This window comes from Eurypyga helias, unplaced genomic scaffold (genome assembly GCF_000690775.1).
Source record: "Eurypyga helias isolate BGI_N326 unplaced genomic scaffold, ASM69077v1 scaffold14523, whole genome shotgun sequence".
NCBI lineage: Eukaryota > Metazoa > Chordata > Aves > Eurypygiformes > Eurypygidae > Eurypyga > Eurypyga helias.
The window spans coordinates 623-2,157 of NW_010240659.1; the positions used below are offsets into that span (position 1 = coordinate 623).

Consider the following 1,535-nt stretch of genomic DNA (forward strand, 5'->3'; position numbering starts at 1 on the left):
CAGAGCAGCCCGGCAGCCACAACTGTCAGGATTAACAGCCTAGAGAGGCAGCAAGCACGAGTGCAACCCTCCGGCCCCGCGGCTTTACGGCGACCTGCCCTCAACACCTTCCAGGGCTCAGGAACGCAGAGGGCAGCGGCAGCAGGCAAAGGTGTTAAGACAGCAGCTGGCTTTGCTGTTTTGGAAGGGCAGAGACGAACAAGGTCCCGCTTCATCTCACTTTAGTTTAAAAAAGTGCCCCACTGAGTGTTCTTACAGAGAACAATCGTGCAGTTCAGTCGGGAAAACCCTTTCCAGCCAATGGAAAAGGATTTCTGACTTATCACCGCAAACACATTCCGTATGTTTTCCTGAAGCCTTCTACTCCCAGACCCAGCACAGCCAAGAGGGCCGGCGGATTCCCCAGCACCGTGACTCAGACAGAGCCGTGCTCGGGCCGACACGGCTCCAAAAAAAGCAGCCTCTGCTGGATGCTTTATTTTAAGTACATCAGATGCAGCCCTTGGGCTCTTGGCAAGTCTCCAGGTCGGTACTAATTTGGGCACCATTCAGGCATGGCCCTTTCTTATCAGAAATAACTTCCCACTATTTAACAACACTTGGGTAAAGGGCAGTGTTGAGGATTGCAGCCTCTCTCCACACAGCAAGGAACCGCTCCGGCTACATCCCTCTAGAATGGGGCAGCACCTCCTGGCCGGCCCCTCTCCTTCAGCGTTGCCCTTCTCTCACCTCACAAAGCCTCTTCGAGAAATGATTTCCGCATGACAGTCATTCACCGTCTCCCCCTTCAAGCTCAGCTCCTCTCCCTTCACGCAGCGATTGCCTGAAATGAGTAAAAAGCCAAGTGTCAGTGTCAGCACGCAGGAAGACAGAGGGTTTCCTCTTGCTTCGAGTTTGACTTCTTTGGGCCCCAGCGCAGACTGTTAAATCGTTATCCTGACCCACGCAGCTGGGAAAATAAAGGGACAAAGAACACACACCACTTCAGGGACAGCGGAGACAAACTGCCACAGCTTTGGGAGCAGTGTCCCCTCCTGAGCGCTTTCCAGCCCGCCACTCCGGGTGGAAGTGTGGCAGCGAATTCGGGAGCTAAGCTGCAGCGGAGAGAAGCTGGGGGATCTTGTGCCGCACAGCGCGAGGAAGCCACGCTCCGATGCACAGCCTAGCGCGCAGCAATGCAAGCAAAGATTAAGAGCAATACAGCTGCAGGCACATTCGCTTTGTTCCCTCTCAATAACCAGATCACTTGTGACACCACGCCAGCCCTGGGAACGCTTCTTGCCCTCTCCGAAGATGCCTCTGGCAACAGCCATTCCCCAGTCGCGGCTGACAGGGAATTTAGCGGGGAAGCGAGGGTTCAGCGCACGCTGGAAGAAGCCGCTCATACCCGTGCCGATGCTGACCACCACTCCCAGGCCCTTGCTTCCTCTCCTCATGATGATGGCAGCCAGGATCTTCCGCCCGAGCAGGCTGTGCTGGATGCGAGCCGTGAGGGTGTTGAAGCGCTGGTGGCTGAGCATGGCCATCTGATCGTG

General features: G+C 55.8%; 1 protein-coding gene across 1 annotated transcript in view; it reads right to left on the reverse strand.

Moving 5' to 3' along the window:
• Nucleotides 1-729: 729 nt before the first annotated feature.
• Nucleotides 730-1,535, reverse strand: part of LOC104507280 (double-stranded RNA-specific adenosine deaminase-like) — a gene marked incomplete at its 3' end in the record, with an annotated part of 6,608 nt that continues 5,802 nt past the window's right edge. The window contains exons 7-8 of the mRNA XM_010148511.1: nt 1,388-1,535; nt 730-823 (exon numbers count right to left, since the gene is read on the reverse strand). The exon at nt 1,388-1,535 is cut by the window's right edge and continues 1 nt beyond it. Of these exons, the coding sequence (XP_010146813.1) occupies nt 730-823; nt 1,388-1,535 (242 nt within the window). The remainder of the gene's footprint in view (nt 824-1,387) is intronic.